At 41.4% G+C, this 19817-nt stretch overlaps 1 protein-coding gene across 4 annotated transcripts in view; it reads left to right on the forward strand.

Moving 5' to 3' along the window:
• Positions 1-19817, forward strand: part of slc6a5 (solute carrier family 6 member 5) — a 49663-nt gene that overhangs the window by 14219 nt on the left and 15627 nt on the right. For all 4 annotated transcript variants that reach the window (XM_078549523.1, XM_078549522.1, XM_078549525.1 and 1 more), the window contains 5 exons: positions 8669-8810; positions 9626-9758; positions 9874-10008; positions 15139-15242; positions 15363-15487. In XM_078549523.1, coding sequence (XP_078405649.1) covers positions 8669-8810; positions 9626-9758; positions 9874-10008; positions 15139-15242; positions 15363-15487 — 639 coding nt within the window. The remainder of the gene's footprint in view (positions 1-8668; positions 8811-9625; positions 9759-9873; positions 10009-15138; positions 15243-15362; positions 15488-19817) is intronic.

Below are 19817 nucleotides of genomic sequence, written 5' to 3' on the forward strand. Positions count from 1 at the left end.
CACTGGGCTAGAGCAGTGATGCCTTATTCTTTTTTTAGTAGGTATCAAAAATTGACTACTCCAGTTTAGGATGTCGACTATAAATGGACATAAATTTATCCCAGATATGTTGAACACTGTGGAACAAGCTCCTAAGCCATGTTGAGAAATTTCCTTCAAATGTTCATTTCTCTATAATGCTCAGCAATTGTTATTGTCTCCGATACGCTTATTATGCAAGTGAGAATTATATCGTTTTTCAGTGTTTGCACAAGACTGTGAGGCCATAGGCCTATTTTATTAATCATCTGAATGTCAACGTTTTGTCTGTGTAAAATTGAATTTTATGCCATTTTTCACTTAAAGCTATATTGCCCTCCAATAAGGTTAAGCACCTTCTTTTTCCCTCATTTTTTTGTTACAGATGTCCTAAGCTAACCTCCCGTGGCTCTGAGGGTGGGTATTTACTTCCCAAACCAATGCTAGACTCTCTCTCAGTCAACTGCTGATAGGGATACAAGGATGGCTCAGGAGAAAAGCTCATTGGACAGTCCATTGCCATATGGAGCCATCTCACTTCTTAGTAACCTCTTCCTATGCTCGACACAGAGATTGGGAACAGGACATAACTGAATCTTTATCATTATTGTTTCACGATGCCGTGTGTATGGCTTCCATAAGCAATAGATCTTTCAAATGTTACACTTACTCCCATCCACTCAGTACCAACACATTTAGATACATAGAGATGTTTGGTACAACGGCTGAACTGAACATTCAGCACCACTGTGAGCATCTAAATTGGTTAAAACACCCCAGCTCATTTATAATATTATTGAGATGTGCCATTATGATTTCAATAGAACTGGGCCAATACACAACTAAATTTGATGGTTTTGAAGGATCAGTGATGGAATGTAATAAACAAAATGAAATAATAATCATATTAAATTAGTTCAAATCTTCACCCTGGATAAAAACCAAGCAACACTTAGGATGGTAACAATTTTAATTCAGTGAAAGTTTTGAGATAAGCGTGAATGGAAGTATTAACGGTGTAAAGAATTTGCTTGCAGTCTGCTGTAAATTAATTCATTAACTCACAATAATAATGTCATTGAGGAGTATAAACTCTTTGAACTAATATCATCCAGCACTCCAAAAATAGCAAAAAGCCTGACAACAGTGATGAACAGTGCACATCATACCAAAATATATCAAGATGTGGAATCTTAACTCCTTGTTCACATGGGCAAAGCTTTTGCAGCAGTAATGACGGTGAAACTGTCAGTGTTCACTGCCATTAGTCCCCTGAAACCAACGACAACTCCTGGACTCTGCAGATGCACAGTTACACATAGAAATCCAGAAGTTGCTGTCAATAATTCTATGCATCTCCATAGGGTGGACTACTAAAAACCCTATAGACTGCAATCAAATAGGAACTGCTGAACTAACAAGAACTTACTCTCTTACACTATTATTCTTGCTGTAAAAACCCTTGAAAAAGTCACACCTTGGGCAGAATTTAGCCCTCGATGGGCGGACGGGCAGCCGAACTCCCCTGCCGAAACGGGCCCTGCTATGCACTTCCTGTGCGGGGGGGAGGACGGATTCCCCAACTGTCAGAGTGTGCTCTTTCGTGCATGCGCGTGAAAGAGTGCACTGCACCTTGAGACTAAGTGCTGTCTCAGGGAGAGCGCTGAAAGTTTAATAAACCTAAATGATAGCAAAATTAAAAAATTATTAACACGTCCCCCTCATGTGACAATGTCACACGAGATGGGACATGTTAATAAATACTACATAAAGTTTATTAAAGTTTTTAAAAACAAACACGAAACCTCATCCCGCCAGTGGATGAGGTTTCATGTTTTTTCAGAAGCCCGCTGGGGCTCCTGGCCTGCCCGTCAGCCTTAAGGTTGGATGGGCAGGGCCTTTAATTGGCTTAATTATCCTGTCAATGGCCTCAATTAGCCATTGACAGGTCGGCGGGCTGACAGCTGATTGCGCTGTCTGCCCGCCTTCCTGAAGATTTAAATGGGGCGGGATGACGTCGGGGGTTCCTCCCGACATCAATTCGCGTAACTGTCTCGTCGCTGAGCAGGCCCTGCCCCCAACTCACCGAGGGGAAAATTCTGGTGCTTGTTGAATGAGGTGTAACTGGGTTGTATTTGACACACTAAGCTCTTGGTTACTGCTGAACAGCCTTACTACCCCTGAAAAATTAATGTCATATTTGTGGAATGCCAAATTTCTCCATCATAACATAATCACTTATTTTTGAAAAAAAGCCCAAATTTCTTAATGATATTCCAGCTTAATACTACATGTATGCCCCCCTTTATTTCATTCTTTGTAAAATATAATTAAAAGACTGTGCATTTTAATTTCTGGTTTACTTTCTAGTGAGAATACTTCAATGTGATTGGTTGTTTACCCTATATGATGCCATCACTGTTGCTGAATACCTGGAGATCCCCCTGACTCGCTATCAGATTCAAACTGTTGCTGGGAAAGGGAAATCCATGCCACAGAGATCACTAGATTTCATCTATGTCAGCTGTGAGCACAGTCGCTTCACCACTGACTACGAAACCCCATGTTTATGGCATAATTTAAACCATTGAATTAGATTGCCTCTATCACTGTTCTATAATCATTCTGTGCCTTCGGTATTTTTAGATTCATAGTTTGAACTGGGTTTACAGTGTACAATTACCAGTGCACCAGCAAGCTACATCAGTAATATTGCAGTAGAAAAGTTGTTACGTCAATCACCAGAGTAGTGATCTCAAAAAAAGCTCTCACACAAAAGTTGTCATTGAAGATGGGAGTAAATTCACACACTCCTAGAGGGAAACCATGCTTGGAGGAAGTGTGGTTCAGAAAATTGGCACTGACATCTTAAAGTATAATTGATATGATGGATAAGCAACCCCTTACCACCTCTAAATGCCTTTGCAGGGACAGTGAATAAGGATAATATTACTTCAGCTCAGGAGTGTGAGTTTGAATGTTGTCAAGGCTGATGAGTTGAAAGTCTTTTTCTGCTGGATGGTATGGTTCTAAGTGGAATTAATTTCAGTAACCTTAACTTAGCTCCCAATGAGTTTGGACCTATAACAAAAAGTCTGACTCTATGATGTTATAAATGAACAGTGTTGCTGAAAGGCTGCCGTAAAAATGCCTGAAGTGGGAAATGATCTATTTACATTGGCCCAGTAGGACGTGCTTTTATGAAGTTGAATTAAGGCACATGGGTGGAAGGGAGTAGTGGAAGTTTTATCCTGCAATTGAACTGTGCCATCCCTGATTTGTAAATGCTTGCTCTTCAAATAGGGTGACACTGCACTAATCACAAAGACTGAGCAAAATCAAAACTTTGTTTAATGTTCCTGCAGTTTGTCCTAACCCTACTGAAATCTTAATGATGCATCTCATTAATTTATTCACAGAAACAAAATTTTAAACCATAGGAAAATGAAGGATGCTAACTTTGGAAAATCACAGTGTAATATAAAAGTAATATGGGTTAAACCTAACAGCTGGCAGATAACAGCAGACAGTAATGCATTCCACGTTTTTCACTCATCTGCAAAAAAAAATGCTTTAAGATCAAAGGTAATGCAGAATGTTTTTGGTATTGATTTTAATGCATATTTGCATATGTAGAAATCTAATGCTTGTGTACATATATTTAATGCATGCATCATGCTATGCCTGTGCCTTATTACATACTAACATAATAGAACCACACATGTCAGCTTTACAAAATCCGCTGTATTAATCTGCAACTTGCCCTGTCTCATGAATGCACCTCTGCTATGAGAAAGGCAGCACTGTGGGACCATGTGATTCTATTAATTCGAAATGAGTTAGCCATGTCTCAGTAGTAGCACTACCAGTGCAAGGCTCACTTCAGACACTTGAGCACAAAATCTAGCTTGGCACTCCCGTGCAGTAATGAGGGACTGCCGCACTGTTGCAGGTGCCAACTTTTGGATGAGACTTTAAACGGAGGCCCTGACTGCCTTCTCAGGTGACACTTTTTGAAGGACAGGAGAGTCCTTCTCGGTGTCCAATCTCTATCCCTCAACCAACAACATTCAATCAGATTTTCTGGTCATTACCACATTGCTGCCTGTAGGATCTTGTGTGCAAGTTGGCTATCACACAGCAGTAACAATACTTCAAAAAGTACTTGTTGGTTGTAAAGTGCTTTGGGATGTTCTGAGGTTGTGAATGGCGCCATATAAATGCAAGTCTTTCTTTCTTTGATTGAACAGCTTCTATTTTTACACATCTTGTAAAATATTTCCAAAATCTAATGAACTGACTTGGCTTGAAATGGCTTGGCTAGGCTATTTTTAAGAGTCAACCACATGGCTGGGGGGGCCTGGGGTCACATATAGGCCAGACCAGCTAAAGGATCTTAGTGAACCAGATGGGTTTTACAACAATCAACTGTGGTTTCATGATCATCATTAAACTTTTAATTTCAGATTTTTCTTTTTATTGAATTCAAATTCACCATCTGCTGTGGTGGGATTCAAACCCAGGTCCCCAGAACATTATGCTGGGTTCCTGGAATAATAGCCTGGTGACAATACTACTACACCACCACCACCATCTCCCCCCTACCTAGGTTGCTGAAACTGTTCTTGGATTATTGAAGAGAAAGAAAGATAACTGAGAGGCTGTATTAAATCAGGAATGTACTGATGTTTCACTTTTACAGGGATTTTAATTTTGGTGACTCCATTGGACAAAAAAAACCCTGCAATGAATATTATTTCCAGATGTTAATGTATAAACCTGCTAATTAATGTTAGCAATATTATTGTACAAACTCTTAACAGGCCAGTATCAAAATCGTTTTTCCAGATATTGGTTTCAATGGGTTGATGCATCTGTTAAAATGGCAGAGAAGGAAATTCAGTACAAATGTGTTAAGCCTTCATGTCATGCAGTGCTACTAGTAATTTCCAGGCTGTAGATTTTATTGAGTATACAATGTGATTTCAATCCAGGAAAATATGTGTTGAGAAAAAGATAATAACAGAACACAATGTTACTTAATATATCCCATAATCCTTGACACAATACATAACAGTGTATTACATGTTATTTACCACACTAAGTTACAAGAGTAAATACTACAATATGACATAATAGTATTATCTGTTACACTGTTTTAACAGTACAGACTGAACTGTGTTACGCAGTATATATCAAACTGTTACACAGTGCATGTCATGCTTTTATATGGTATCAACCACACTGTGCTACACAGCATATGCCACACTGTGTGACATAGAATTCACCAATCTGTGTTACACAGTGCACACAAGGTATATACAACACTGCTTAACACCATACATCCCACTTTGTGATAGAACAATTTATAAACTGTGTTACACAATATTTAACACAATGAATTACACAGTTTTTAACATACTGTGTGTACATATCATATACATACCATGGCACATGCTACACTGTTACATGATACATTATCACACTGTGTTTCATGATACAAAGTACACTGCGCTTCAGAGTACATCTGAAACTGTACCACATTATATACAACATTGTGCTACACAGAACATACTACAATGTGTTGTAAATACATACCAGGCTGCATTATATGATGCAAAGCACATGATGCACAATATCTACTATAGATCTACATTTCACAGTGCACACAACATTGTGCTTTTCCAGTCAACTGGGTGCTGATATGCATGGAAACTGATCACCATGCTTGAAAGTTTGCAAGTCAAATGACTGAGGAGTGCATTAATTAGGGTTCATGTTTACTTCATGTAGTGTGCACATTTTATCCCCTTTAGGACACACCCACTTGCTTCAGCCTGGAGAATTTAAAATTTAACTTTAAAACATAGGAGCAAGAGTAGGGCATTTAGCTCATCAAGCCCATTCCACCATTCAGTGAGATCATCACTGATCTATGACCTACTTCTGGACCTGTCTTTGCCCCATATTCCTTAATATCTTTAGTTAACAAAAATCTATCAATCTCAGATTTAAAATTAGCTGTTGATGGAGCATCAGTTGCTGTTTGCAGAAGCAGGTTCACCCATTGTGTGTAGCAGTGTTTCCTAATTTTATTCATAAAAGGTGTGGTTCTAATTTGTAAACAATGCCCCTTCATCCTAAACTCCCCAACCAGGGGAAAAATTTATTTCTGTCTACCCTATCTGTTCCCCTTAATATCTTGAAAATGTTGATCAAATCTTCCCTCAACTTTCTAAATTCTGAGGGATACAAGGCTAGTTTGTGTGCCTTCTCCTTATAACTTAATCCCCCAAGTTCAAATATCACCTGGGAAAAGTGAAGTTTATTGAGCTCCATGATGCGTAATGGTATTATTGGAGTTCAATTAGCTAAAACATCCCAAATTTTACCAGCACAGACCACTTGCAAGTTTCCCACTGCTTCTCCAGCTAAGACTACCCTACTTGTTAGGGTGTTGGCTTATAAAGTCATCTGCAGTTATGTAGGAGAGTTCTAGCCCCTTGTTAAGGTTGCAAGCCTCCAGCCCTCATCAATGAGCTGGTGTATTGGCCAGGTCATCATCCTGAAGTGCATCAGATCTGCTTTACTCAAGTATCCAATCACCACGTCTGCCATAGACAATCAAGTAGGTTCCAATTTCCCATCTCTGCTGACACTACCTTGGAACAAACTCAACTCAAAAGAAACCCTACCTATCTTCCTCCTACCCCAAAAGGAGCATAACTGATAACTCAGGGTTGAGCTTATGCTTGATGAGAAGCAGGTACCAGGAAGCTGCTCCTGAATGGCATAGTCAGCAGCGAAGCTCACAATGAAATGTGTGAGTGCATCCCCACTAGTTTCTTCCTCACAGCACATTACCCTATCCCACTAGGTGGAGATGTGGTAGAGTTTCAACAGTAACTGCTTACCTCTCAGCAACCTGATCAAGGTAGACATTGAAGCCCGGCTACGTATGCGTTGCATATTTGACCTCTGGGTAATCCTTCCAGCAGCTGTCATCCTTAATACTCAGTGTTTTCTTATCAGATTTTTAAAAAATTATTCATGGAATAGTCCTCTAGGCTTTGACCTGTTGGAAGGACCTAAGTAAGATAACTTCCAACATTGCAGTCTTCATGTTACAGGTACTGAAGTATAATGCCCTGGATTATGTTCACTCATCATCAATTGTTAAATGCATGTCCTCATTTAAATGACTTTGGCAAAAAGACAAGTATGCCATGAGTCTTGCCAGGTAGCAGGATTTTTAGGCTTTTACTCTTTGTTCTCAAAGATCCACCTCAGATGTTCAAAGATCTAGCATATAGACCGAAGGAAACCTTTCTGTTGCATGCCTTGGAAGTCTGATACACAAAGGAAACTCTTTGGACATGTGTCATATATGCTACCAGATTGATTGGTATCAAGACTTTGGTGACAAAAGATGAGAAAGACCAGAGAAATCTATCTTTCTAAGTGTGGTCTTGAAGAACTGCACTAAAATTAACATCCAAAAAATACCTCCAGACATTGATGGAATTGGGGCAAAAATCTGTGCTATCTTCCAATCAATAACTTCAAGAACTTTCTTGAGCTGTACAGAGCTGTAACATTGCAGTTGGGGGCATTTAGGGCATCTATTCGCCAATTAGGCCACTGTTCAGGATGGTGAACTCCAGGTATGTCCATCAACAGGATAACACAATCTGTGAAAAGTGACACAATTGTTTTAGAAATGATTGCCATTCCAAGGTGTTCCTTAATGACACCATCCAACACATCGTTGATGAAGGCATCAAATAGAACAATGGACAACCTTATCTCGCTCTTCTATTTGTGAGACAGGCTCAGGGAATTTCTATCGATCTTCATATGGACCTTGGAGTTGGAGCACACAGCCTGAATAAAATTCGGTATTAGACCATAGGCTCATACCTCACAGCTTTTCCACAAGGGCAGTGGGTGAAGTACTTTACTAAATTCATGAAAAGACCGTAGTGGGCATTCCATTGAAAGTTCTGTAGTTTAGTATAAAACCACAACCTGACCCATACATTCCACATAAAAAAGGGAAACAGTTTGTTATTTTTGCTGATATGTCAGCTCCAATTAATCCATTGAAGATCCATGTATCAGGTACTTTGTAACTTGGAGAGGTAGGTCTTGTATAACTACACTGTGCTACACAATGAATATCTTACAATGTCATTCAGTACATATGACACTAGCCTATGCATGTGCAATTGTGCCTCAGGGACATATGATTCTGGTACGTTTTAATTCAATATTTCTCATGAAATTAATTGTATTTAGTACAAGAGTGATTTTGCATTCTGATATTGATGGGAGTATATTCCTGCAGGACTCTTAAACATTGCAAACGTAATTAAAATCATTTAGTTTCTTTAATAACTTGAACAAGCCTTATATTAATGCATGCAATCTCATTCAGCTAAAAAGTTATTTCTCAGTGCGTTGATGTAAAGGGAATCCTTTAAACTGTAAGCACTCTGTAAGCATTTCTTATCTTCAGTGTCAGAGAATTTCTGAGAAATATTGGAGGCTCAAGATGATAAATAAAATTTTCGCAAATTATTTAGAAATTCAACAGAATTAGTGGCAAAAACCATTGAAAATATTAATGTTACTTTTCTTGTCCCAACAGATTCTTGTATAATTGGAGATACTAACAGTGTGCAGATTAAAAACTCAACATTTTGCATTTCTGCCTTTCCCAACGTTACCATGGTGAATTACACCAAGCCAATCAACAAAACCTTTGTCAGCGGAAGTGAAGAATATTTCAAGTAAGAGGGCAGCTTAATGTGAAAGCTATTGTTTATTTTTAAATTAAAAAATATAGAATCAAAAATTGAGGCAGGTCAGTGAGGGAGGAAAGCTGAAGCAGTAGCCATCTGGGTCACCGTCACAAGTACCTGAGTGGTTACCTTAACAACCACGTGGGCAGAAACCTGGGAAACAGCAGGCTGACGATGCTAATGTTGGCTGAGGAATGCTGTGTGGCACAAAGGCAAAAGAAATAGGGGAAGGAGCAAGAATTGAACAAGGCGTGCAGATTATTAAGTATGCAAAGTCCCTCCACAAAATAATGACCATTTTAATCCTGACAATGCAATCTCTGACCTACATATACAGTATTGGAAACTTTAAGAAAGAGATTAAAAAGATTTGAGATTTCATTCTATTCCAGTAATCGGTGTGCCCCCTATCTTCAGATTGATTCTTAATTGGTGAAATTTACATGAAATTGTCAATTAAATCAAAGGAGAGAAGGAGAGCTGTAAGAAACTAGTGACAAAACTGTAAAGATAAATAATACAACCAAACCTATATATATCTACAATGTAAAATCATAGGGATAGATCCTGGCTTTGTGCAATTGTGCAACACAGGTAATAGCAAATCAGCAGCTCATTGTACATCTGTCCCGGTTTTAACCCCCATTCGATGTAAATAAAAATGGGGACAGATGTGAAACAGGCTGCCCACTCGCTGTCACCCATTTTAGACTATCACATAATGTCAAGATTTACCCCATATGCATTCATGTTTATTTTTTAAACCACGCAGTGCTTTCAATATTAATATTGTTTCTTCACAGGTACTTTGTGTTAAAAATTTCTGCTGGGATTGAGCATCCTGGGGAAATAAGGTGGGAGTTAGCAATGACGCTGTTATTGGCCTGGATAATTGTTTATTTATCCCTGGCAAAAGGAATAAAATCATCTGGAAAGGTGGGTCTTGTTATACTTTAATTTAGTGCTTTACTGATTTGTAATTTTACAGCAGTGCTTGGCACCACTTTCTGACTGGAAGTAAATGAATGCAATTTTCCCCTTTTATGCGCAGGTTGTCTATTTCACAGCCACTTTCCCCTATGTTGTCCTTGTCATCCTCCTGATCCGAGGAATTACTCTGCCAGGCGCTGGAGATGGAATCTGGTACTTCATTACACCCAACTGGGATAAGCTTAAGGATGCTAAGGTGGGCAAGTTAATCAAGACTATAAAATAACAATGGTCCATTGTAAAGATTGTGGGAGGCAGGATTACAATGGTTTCACTAGTGTTTAACTCTTAACACATGAATTCCGATAAGCAAACCCTCTTCGTTCCTTTGTTCTTGAGGCCCTTCACAGGATTTTTCATTTAGAATGCTGTAGATCTTGCTGTAGGAATAATCATCCGTTGCATTAACTAAGCAAAAAAGAGACAGCTGCAAAGTAGCCTTTAAGCGGAGTTCAAATAATTCTGTTGCAAACAGTAAAGATAATAAGAAAGAAAAAATGCAAAAGAATCAATAGTTAAAAGAAAGTGACTTGAATAATATAACATTAGAATGAGTCTGTTATGTTTTTAGTACAATCTACGATACTATTATAATAATCACATTACATGTCTAAATACAGAGTGGGTAACAGCTGAGTAACTCATGACAAATTGTGGTGCCTCTGTGGAATGAATAGAATTTCTCTCTTTATTCCATTGTTTTAACTCCTCACCCTGTCAATTTTCTCATACCTCACTTCTTACTCCCTCTTGCCTCCAATACCACTCTTGCAGTATTTCACCATTGCGCCTCTGATGCCCCCTTAGGACTATTGCATGTATCTGAGAGTGCCTTCCCATCTCGCTGACTTCCCAACCCTGCCATCTTATACAAAACCACCTTTCTCAAGGTGTCGGTAATAAATGCTGGCCTGGCTAACTTCGCTCATATCCCAAGAATGCCATGGATGTTATCTCTCCCTAAGAACGAAAAATTGAGGGAATATTTCTCACAGTCAATATATGTCTGTGTCTCCTATGCTGTGGAATTGGATTTGTTGTCACTATTGCTAACAGACTGATCCCCAACAAGAAGAATGCTAGGGTCACATTGCCTCCCAGTGCAATCCCCTGACTCTGACTCATTAAAATGAGGATAAGAGGGACCATCAATATTTAATATAAAGCTGAAGGTGTAACTGAAAGGAGAACTTGGTGAGAGGCCATTGAATTAGATTACTTCTGTTTCTATTCTATAAGAACAGCTTTTCATCATTGACACTGTAAACCCTGCCCCTCTTTGTCTTGTCTAATATATGATGATTAGGTATGTGTGGACCTGTGTTGCTATATGTATGTGTGTGCCCCATGTGACTCCATTTATGTGCCATTATACGCATGCATATATATGAAGGCATTATTGTCTTTGTGCCTGAGTGCCTATGTGTCACTATATATGAACATGGTTTTGTGTGTATCACTATGCACATACAGACCTGTGCATATGCAGCTGACTGCCACTGTATGTGTGCCTGTTTGCATATTACTATAGAACTAACTATCTGAATATATGTTCCCAGTGTGGGGTATCACTCAAGAGAAATGGCATGCCTGAAGAATTATGTCCATGCTCCCTGTGTGTTTCCATCCATTAAAATGAAAATTGTACCAAATGCAATACACAATTTCCTGATATGTATTACAAGTTGAGTGTCCCTGCCGGCAGTGCACATTCAGGCTTTATAAGCTTGTGTGCATGTGTGCCAGAAAGAGGTTCTAATGTAGTAGCAGTTGCCTGAAGCCCCTTAATCCCATTACCATATAATTTCTTTTTATTCATTATGGGATGTGGGCATCACTGACATGGCATTTATTACCCATATTGAATTGCCCTCGAGAAGGTAGTGGTGAGCCATTTTCTTGAACTGCTATATCCGTGTGATGAAGGTGCTCCCACAGTGATGCTAGGAAGGGGGTTCCAGAATTTTGACCTGCAATGCTGAGGAGCAACAATATGTTTCTAAGTCAGGGTCATGCGTGACTTGAAAGGGAACTTGCAGGTGGTGGTGTTGCCACGCATCTGCTGCCCTTGTTCGTCTAGATGGGAGAGGTCACAGGTCTGAGAGGTGCTGTTGACGCAGTCTTGGCAAATTGCAGTAGTGCATCCTGGAGATTATACATACTGCTGCCACTGTGCACTGGTGGTGGAGGGAGTGAATGTTTATGATGGTGGATGGGGGTCAATCAAGCAGGCTGCTTTGTCCTGGATGGTGTTGAGCTTCTGAGTGTTGTTGGAGCTGCAATCATCCAGGCAAGTGGAGAGTATTCCATCACACTCCTGACTTGTGCCTTGAAGATTGGTGGGTAGATTTTGAAGAGTCAGAAGATGAGTCGCTCACTGCAGAATACCTAGCTTCTGACTTGTTGTTGTAGCCCTAATATTTATGTGGCTGGTCCAGTTAAGTTTTGGTCAATTTTGACACCCAGGATGTTGATGGTGAGTGATTCAGTGATGGTAATGCTATTGAGTGTGAATGGCAAGTGGATAGACTCTATCTAGTTGGAGATAGTCATCGCCTGGCACTTCTGCGGCATGAATGTTATTTGCTATTCATCAGTCAAAGCCGGTTCTTGCTGCATGTTGACATGGACTGCTGCATTATCTGTGGAATTGTGAATGGAACTCAAGGCACCCAGCTACCAACATCCCCACTTCTGACTTCATGTTGGTGGGAAGGCCTTGTAGTGTCAGGTATGGAAGTCTGAGGCCTCCTCCATGTGCTCAGCACATGCCCAGAATATCTGGCCAGCCTGCTGGGAACCCACACACCACATATGTGAAAGATTCATTCATGTATTTACTCAAACTAGGTGGGGTGGAGCTCTGCCTCCCCATGATTTGATGAGCAACACTCAGACAGTAAGAACTGTTTGGAACAGGAGCCTCAAGGAAGGTTTGTGATTGTGGAGGCAAGATTTTGCTGTTATGGGCACCCGGCTTTGTCATATCCTTCTTTAATGATCAACTGCATTTCTTTAACTATGCTTCCCCATGTGTGCTGTAACCGCTGTGGTGCACTGGTTTTGTCCTATATTTCTCACATTGCTTTGCGCTTCCAATCCATGCTTTTCCTTTTAGATTTATTCCGAACTCTGCTGAACTTGGTGTTGTAACTGAAAGATTCTTAGTCACACTGAAAAGAGAGAGTACATCACACCAGGGCCGAGACAAGCATCAGGGGCCGGATTTTGATGCTGAGTGGGAAAAGAGGCAGACAGGCGTGGAATTTCCCATCACCAGCGGGTGGGCTGGCTCCCTGTCGGGGCCACAACTCCTGGCCATTTTGCCGGAAGCCGGGTTGGTTGCGAAATGGCTACCTGCCTGCAATTAAGAGGCCGGTTAAGGTAGATGACCAGCTTGATTGGAATTTTCTGGTCGACCTGTCGGCAGCCTGTGGCCTTGAGACCACTGCAGCTGCCTGTAGGTGGCCTCCTGGTGACAGGCATGGGAGGGGGTAGGGGTGGCAATCTAAGACCCCCCCCCTGCCCCCAACCTCCTCCCTGCAGTCCCCATACCTACATGATCATGGTTGCAGCCCACAGGCTGCCATATAGAGAGGCTTACCTTCCACAATGATGGCCCATCAACTGTAGCCAATGCTTTTATAAAAGTTTGTTAAAAGTGATAGTGAGGAGATCGAGGTGCCCTCTCTCACCCTTATCTGCAACTGCAGGCTGCAGCTCCTTCAGTCCTGTAGGGCCTCCTATAGGCTCTCCAGCTTCAAGAGCCCACCCACCATCCTTAATTGGATGGCGAGCACACCTTCTGGCTGTTGCTTGGCCAATTCTTCCAAATTAGTGCTCAGCTGACTGTTGCCAAGATGGTGTGGGATCAGATTTAGTCTCAAAATTGGTTCTCAACCCCAAATGGAAAATCCAGCCCCAGCGGTTTTGGTTAATGTGATGTTGTTTCCTTTTAAAATAAGGCAGGCTCCCTTCAGCAATGTTGGCACTGGTGCTCACCTCTCCGTCTCCCAGTTCAATGCAAAACAGCCTGTAAGAGGTTCAATGTTGAACCTGACTTTACAAAATAAAATACAGCACTCGGAGTAAATTACCACATGGGGGCAGCCTCAAATAAGCCTGTGCTTTCACTAACTGCCAAACCTGATAACTTCTGAACATGCCCACACATTTAAATGAAATATAGTTTTCTTGTTTCATTTCAAACCTAGAATATGATTTCTGTTCCATAAATCAAATATTTTCTTTTCAGAGTGAACTAAAACCTTGATGAAAAATGTGAAGTATGTATTTAGTAGAAAAAAAACTGAACATTACATTAGCAAAAGATATTAGAAGCTTATCGCATCTGTTTTAATTTAGAAGGGATTTCAATTAATCAATCCTCCTCCTCACTGACAGCCAAGCAGCAATAAGTTTTTAAATTGGTTAGAATAAAATTTGCACAAATTGCTGTTCACTGGACAATCAAACAGCGTTCAGCAGCCTTTTAATATTTAATTTTCCAATCGCAGAGTTATGTGATGCCGTGAGGCAAAAGCAAAATAAGAGTGGCTTGACTGAAGAGATCAGTTGAAAGAAAGAGGTGATCTATGCAAGAGGCAGAATTGATGTCTAAACTTGGCTAAAGAGCCTGTGTCAATGCCTTGTGTTAGCTTCTCTCATACAGTTTATGTCCTTTTATTTGCAGTTCGCAGGACAATTATTAGTCAATGACTTGGAATGGTTCTTTCTTTCAATGGACTATCTCTTTACTTCACATTTTCAGAATGTGTTCAGTGCCAATAACAGTAACAAAAGTATGGAGGGCTCTGGATAATCACATACCTGTATTATACATTGTGTTCCAATAACACCAAACCATTCCCACTTCACTTCCATAAGTGGGATTTTTGCTCCAAATTTGTAAACTTCAAAAATACTTTCATTTCCAAGGATTAGTGGGTTCTCGGTGACTCACTTCTATTTATTTTCCACCTGAAGAGTTGTAATTATTCCCCTCCCGGTTGAATGTTCCGGCCCATCTCCCCATCCCCAAAGTTCACACTCAGAGGCTGCAGTTCCTGTAGCTCCTTCCTTTGACATTTCACTTTTCCTAATGGCCTTGTGGAATTCCTCAAAATCAAATCCGTTTGTTGCTGATTGCAAAATTTGGCCCAATGTTTCTTTATGGGGCTCAGCATTAAATTATGTCTGATAATGCTCCTGTGAAGCATCTTGGGATATTTTACTACATTAAAGGTACTATATAAATTCAAGTTGCTGTTACAATAGAAGCTTAATTTTTTAAAAACCCCTGTTCTGTCTCTATGTGCTACAATAGGTGTGGAAGGATGCTGCGACTCAGATTTTCTTTTCACTCTCTGCTGCCTGGGGAGGACTGATAACACTCTCCTCATACAACAAATTCCACAATAACATTTACAAGTAAGCAGGAGTTCATTTCCTCTCTCCACGCTTTACGGGTTACAGTTTGCAGTAGCAGTGCCACTCTGCACATGGGTGGTGACCCTCTTGTGACTGTTGCTTTCTTCTTCCTTCCTCCAGGGACACGCTGTTAGTGACATGTGCCAACAGTGCCACAAGTGTCTTTGCCGGCTTTGTCATCTTCTCTGTCATCGGATTCATGGCCAAGGAACTTAAAGTACCGATCACCGAGGTTGCAGATGAAGGTAATTTAAAAGCTAACTATTGCAAGTATTTTTAAAAAAAACATTCGCTTGTGTGCCAATCTTTGCCACTTCCTAAAGACTGTCATTTACGCCCCTGCCAGGGTATAGGTATAACATACACCAGTCACCCCTGCCGACCAATACAGAAGTGATCATTCATTCGTGGTCGTTGTGACTGAAAGCATCAGCAGCTGTGGCATCGTGAGGGACATTGTGGTTTAGCCCAATCCCATCTTCATCCTACATCCAACATTCACTCACACACACCCAACAGCTACATATCCACACAAACACACATTCAACATCCGGACACATACACACACCCCCACATCACAAGCAGTAGGTAAGGTGACATGACAGTTATGGGCAAGTAATTCAGTGGTGTGAATGAATGACCATGAAATAAGAGCTCAAATCCCACCAAGGTAGCCAGGGAATTTGAATGCTGGGGTGGCGGTGGCATAGTTACTGAGCTAGTATACCAGAGACCTAGTGTAATGCTCAGAAAACATGGGTTCAAATCCCACCATAACAGATGGTGACATTTGAATCTAATAAAAATCTGGAATTAAAAGCCTAATGATCACCATGAACTGATTGTTGTAAAAACCCATCTGGTTCACTAAATGTCCTTTAGGGAAGGAAATCTGCTGCCCTTACCTAGTCTGGCCTACATGTGACTCCAGACCCACAGCAATGTGGTTGACTCTTAAATGCCCTCTGAACAAGGGCAATTAGGGATGGGCAATAAATGCTGGCCTAGCCAGTGATGCCCACATTCCATGAACGAATAAAAAATAAGTAATTTAAAAAACAGCTAGTATCAGCAAGGTGACCAGGTTGTTGACCCATCTGCTTTACTTATGACCTTTAAGGAAGGACATCCACCATCCTTACCCAGTCAGTTTGATTCTTAACTCCTCTGAAATGGCCTAGAAAACCATTCATTTGCCTCAAACCACTCCAGAAAAGTCGAATAAGAATAAAACTAGATGGACCGCCCAGCATTGACCCAGGCACCAGACATGACAAAGCCACACTACACCCAACTGACCCTGCAAATTTGTCCTCGCTAATGTATAGGCACAAGTGCCAAAATTGATAGGGCTAACCACAGACTAGTCAAGCAACAGCTTGGCATGGTCATACTCATACCTTACAGCCGATATCCTAGACTTGTTCATCAGCTTCACTGGTTATGCCCTGACCCACTGGCAAGACAGACCCACCAGATGTTCCAGCACAGTGGTATACAGCAGGAGGGAATTGCCCTGGGAGTTTTCAACATTAATTCCACACCCCATGAAGTTTCATGGCATAATGCAAACACAACAAAGGCAATTTCCTGCTGATTACCCCTTATCATTCTCCCTCAGCTGATGAATCAGCACTCTTCCATATTGAACACCATTTGGAAGAAGCATTGATAGTAACAAGGGTACAAAAAGGACTCTGGCAGGGGGACTTCAATCCCCATCACCAAGGGTGGCTCAGTAGCACTACTACTGATTCAGCTGGACAAGTCCTGAAAGACATAGCTACCAGACTGGGCCTGCTCAAAACCTACTTTACTCCATCCTCACGAATATTCCTGTGGCAGATGTGCTGTCCGTCACAGTATTGGTAGGAGTGGCCACCATGTGGTGACAAATCCCCATCTTCACACTGAGAACACCCCCGATTGTGTTATCTGGCACTGGTACCAAGTCAAATAGGATAGATTCGGAACAGATCTAGCAGCTCAAAACTAAACATCTATGAGACACTATGGGCCATCAGCAGCAGCAGAATTGTATTCAACCACAATCTGAACCTCATGGCCCAGTAAATCCCTCACTCTACCATTACCACCAAGCCAGGACACCAATCATGGTTCAATGAGGAGTATGGGAGAGCATGCCAAGAACAGCACCAGCAATACTTATAAGATGCTAATCTGATAAAGCTACAACACAGGACTTCTTCTTAGGCAGTCGCTCAGGATTGAGGATGACTTGCTTCCACTCCACTTCGAGGAGTTCTGAGATGGCTGGTAAATCCAAAGCGCGATCTGCAGACTCTGCCACATGTGAGGCAGGTGGTGCTTAAAAGGTTGTGCACTCCCTCTTTGCCTTTTTTTTAGTTATTCATTGGATGTGGGCATCACTGGCCAGGCCAGCATTTATTACCCATCCCTAGTTGCCCTTGTTCAGCAGGCATTTAAGAGTCAACCACATTGCTGTGGGTCTGGAGTCACATGCAGGCCAGACCAGGTAAGGACAGCAGATTTCCTTCCTAAAGGGACATTAGTGAACCAGATGGGTTTTTACAACAATCGACAATGGTTTCATGGTCATCATTAGACTTTTAATTCCAGATTTTTATTGAATTCAAATTCCATCGTCTGCCATGGTGGGATTCAAACCCGGGTCCCCAGAGCATTACCCTGGGTCTCTGGATTACTAGTCCAGCGACAGCACCACTACACCATCGTCATCGCCGCTGCACATTCCTGATGAAGTCTCTTGATGGGTTCAGTTCCTTCCTGAATGAGTTTTCTTCATTTTTGTCAATCACAAGGCAGGGTCTCCTAAGTCGGTGGGGATGTTTGACCTCTTCAAGGATGCTTTGCAGACCTCCCTAAAGTATTCCTACTGTCCACCTGGGAATCTCCTGCCATGATTGAGTTCCCAGTAGAGTGGAGTCTGGTGTCAGGCATATGAATGACATGTCCTACCAGGTGAAGCTGGTTGTTGAGTGATTGACGCCTGATGCTGAGCAAGTTGGCTGCTGTTGGACCACCTTTCTTGGCACCGGATTTGGAGGATCTTACGAAGGCACAGCTGGAGGTACTTCTCCAGCGCTTTGAGGTGCCTGCTGTAGGTTGTCCAAGTCACTGAAGCATATAGGAATGCAGGGATCACTGCTGCTCAGTAAACCATGACCTTAGTCTCAGGTTTTAGATCCTGGTCCTCAAATACTCTTTTCCTCAGTCAGTCAAAGGCTGAGCCGACACATTAGAGATGAAATGAATTTTGTTGTCTATGTCTGCTTTCGTCGAGATGAAGCTCCCACGATATGGAAAATGGTTCACATTTTCCAGGATCTCGCTTTTGATCTTAATTGAAGGAGGGGAGGTATTTTGCTGTGGGTGCTGGTTGGAAGAGAGCCTTAGTTTCCTGGGTGTTTAGTGAAAGGCCCATTTTCTCATATGCTTCGGAGAAAGAATCGACAATGACCCAAAGATCAGTTTCTGAGCGAGCAGACATAAGCATCATCCGATGCTCAATGACAGAGGTTAGGGTGATTTTGGTTTTGGATTGAAGGCAGCATAGGTTGACCAACCTCGACCCATGGTGAGCAATGACTTCTACCCTACCTCTCCCAGAATCATTCCAAAATGAAGAGGATCCAGATAGGCTGAGCAATGGTAACTGGAGAAGGGATTTCACCAGGCACCACAACACTTCAGGTCTTGCGAGTAAGAGTAACAAAGACCAAGTTAGCACTTCGTTATATGCTGTCAGTGACATCGCAGATGACATGCTGGTCAGACAGGGGATGAATGAAAAGTCAGCCTTTGACTCATACATTAGTCTCCATCAAAGCATTGTAATAAAGAAGGCAAAATTTAATCGGTGCAGTCAAAAACAGAGTGAAGGAATCGATTCATTCATCAAAGATCTCTACCGTTTGGCTGGTAATTGTGACCACCTTCAACAAGAGGGAGTCTAACTTCCTCCCCTTGACACTCAACAGCATTACCATTGCTGAACCCCACCACCATCACAATTGACTAGAAACTTTACTGGACCAGTCACATAAATAATGAAACGATAAGATCAGGTTAGAGGCTGGGTACTCTGCAGTGAGTAACTCACCTGTTAACCTCCCAAAATATGTTCACTATCTCCAAGGCACAAGTCAGGAGCATGATGGAACACTCTTCACTTGCTTGGATGAGTGAAGCTCCAACAATGTTCAAGAAGCTCAACATCATCCAATACAAAGTAAATTGCTTGATTGGCACCCTATTTGGCACCTTAAACATTCACTCCTTCCACCACTGGTGGATACTGGCAGCAGTCTGCACCACCTATAAGATGTACTGCAGCAACTCGCTAAATCTTCTTCAATAGCACCCTCCCAAACTTCGACTTCTACTGTTTAGAAGAACAAGGGCTGTAAATAACACTACCTGAAAGTTCCGCTTGCAGTCACACACTATCCTGACTTGGAAATATATTGTTGTTCCTTCATCATTGCTGGGTCAAAATCCTAGAACTTCCTATTTAGCAGCACTGTAGGTGTACTTACACACATGGACTGCATCGGTTCAAAAGCACACACA

This window comes from Cetorhinus maximus, chromosome 9 (assembly GCF_964194155.1).
Source record: "Cetorhinus maximus chromosome 9, sCetMax3.hap1.1, whole genome shotgun sequence".
Lineage (NCBI taxonomy): Eukaryota > Metazoa > Chordata > Chondrichthyes > Lamniformes > Cetorhinidae > Cetorhinus > Cetorhinus maximus.